The following is a 1,942-nucleotide window of genomic DNA, read 5'->3' as shown; positions in this document are numbered from 1 at the left end:
CTGGGGGGGGGGATCTATGGGGCACTGTGGGATCTATGGGGCACTGGAGGATCTATGGGGCAAGGGGGATCTACGGCTCTCTCCTGCCAGCCTCGGTCTTGGAGAAATAAAGTATTAATAAGGCATCTCTGCCGCAGCCGAGTAGAAACACTGGTGGCATTATTGCATTTCCCTTTTGGAAGGGGCGGGTGCAGAATAACTTTGGATATAATTTTTATTTCCCCCCCCCCCTTCCCCTTTTCCCCTCCCCGTGGTTGGACTAAAGACAGGGGGAAACAAAAAGACTGGACACAACTGGCACTGGACAAGGTAATCCTCTCCAGCGAGAGATCTGACGTGCAGGAGTGTCCTCCTGCCTTGACAACTTTTCTTTCTTGGCTTCACCCTCCTTTTTATTCCACCCTCTGCTCTTTTCCTCGGGCTGCAGCAGTTTGCAGAAGTAGGGAATAAAGGACGCCCAAAGCGTTGCATGATGTGTTCCGCTGTTAGCTGCTTGTTATTTTTGCACGGGGGGGGGGGGGGGGGGGGGGAAGCGGGTGAGCTGGACAGGCGGGTATTGTCTCTTTTCCTCGGGTCCTTTGGAGGGTTTCAGCCTTTCCCGGAAAAAGGAAAGCGCGTTTCTTTTCTGGCGATCGCTCCCGTTTGAATGAAAGAGAGAATTGCACGTCAAGGGGTTCGCCAGGTCTAAAATGAGGTTTAAAAAGGCTGGTGGTTGGGTTTTTGCAGTGCCCATTCTGACACGGTATCCGGGAAGGGAAAATTCAGCTGATCTGACAATTATTGTAATTTTTTGTCATTTTTAGCTTATCAAGTGTTTTCCTCCCCCCCCCCCCGGTCTGAGTGGGGTTTTAACAGCTCAGTGAGAAACTCGCAGTGCGAGAGGAGGCTGGGGAAGGTCCTCCCAGCCCCCTCCATCCACCTCCGTATCCTTGATTCAGAGCCCGATATCCCAAGCCCCGAGACGGCTGGGAGTGAAGGGAAGGGGTGAAAGTGGGAAAGAGCCTCCGCTTTCCTGCAGCCCCATTTCCAGCCTGCGTTTAATTGCTGGAGTCATTTGTCTTGCATTATTGCACTTACCGCTCATTTCTGGCAGGGACCGGACCCTCGTCTCACGCTCCTCGCTGGGAGGCGTGAAGGAGAGGGGCCGAAATATGTTTTAAATACGTTCTAATCGCCAGACTTTTTTATTTTCTTTCTGCCTGCTGCGACCGAGTTGTATTTACGGTTTTTCTCCCCTTAATTTTTGCCTGTGACTGGAAAACGCATTAATAAAAAAATCTGGGGGAAGAGACGGAAATTCAGTGAGTCAGGCTTCGAGCCGCTCCGGCCAAAAGAAGGGAAAAAAAAAAAAAATTGCAAAAAACATGTTAAACTAAACTGTGGGATGACACACGTCGCTCGCTAATACGGTCTGGGGTGCAAGGCAAGGTCTGCGTTGGACTGGCTGCCCTAGCGACAAACAAGAGCTGACAGAGGTAGCTATTGTTCTGCCCCTTCTTATCTAAATGGAGCAAATATCCTGTATGTAAAATATATATATATTTTGATCAAGAAGGCTGGACCAGCGGAGAGACGAAAGTTTCCTCCTCGAGTGACTTCACTTCCCAAAATTAGCAGAAAAAAACGTTTCATCCGGTTAACTGTCTCTTTTTCGCTCTGCTGCAACAACCAAAGTTAAAAAAAGAGAGAGACAGAGAGAGAGAGGGAGGGAGGGAGGAGGAGAGGGGATACAGAGAGAAAAGCCAAACCGCTGGAAGGGCAGGGAGAAAAGCGAAAAGAGAGAGAAGGATAACAAACTTCAGGAGGCTTCGGTGGCAGGCTAAACCGGGTCAATGTGTGGAATATTGCTGGTACCGGCTGGAAGTTATTCTAGATGGACGGCACTATTAAGGTAAGGGGGGCAGGAGGGGATGGGGGACCCCTCCGGTCCGGGAAGGTTGGG

General features: G+C 50.4%; 1 protein-coding gene across 4 annotated transcripts in view; it reads left to right on the top strand.

The window, feature by feature from the left end:
* FLI1 (Fli-1 proto-oncogene, ETS transcription factor) overlaps window positions 1–1,942 on the top strand; it is a 96,219-nt gene that overhangs the window by 11,782 nt on the left and 82,495 nt on the right. The window contains exon 1 of one of the 4 annotated variants that reach the window (XM_014961057.1): window positions 63–309. The exons of 2 other annotated variants lie outside the window; for them this stretch is intronic. Coding sequence is in view for 1 of the 2 variants with exons in the window: in XM_014961056.1 (XP_014816542.1) it covers window positions 1,874–1,891 (18 nt within the window). In the remaining variant the exon portion in view is untranslated. Of the gene's footprint in view, window positions 1–62; window positions 310–1,581; window positions 1,892–1,942 lie in introns of those variants that run through there. One more of the 4 variants, XM_014961056.1, reaches the window with a different exon arrangement.

The sequence above is a fragment of the Calidris pugnax genome, unplaced genomic scaffold, assembly GCF_001431845.1.
Source record: "Calidris pugnax isolate Ruff unplaced genomic scaffold, ASM143184v1 scaffold269, whole genome shotgun sequence".
NCBI lineage: Eukaryota > Metazoa > Chordata > Aves > Charadriiformes > Scolopacidae > Calidris > Calidris pugnax.
The sequence above is the reverse complement of the archived record's forward strand: the minus strand, read 5'-3'. Positions and strand labels throughout refer to the sequence as shown.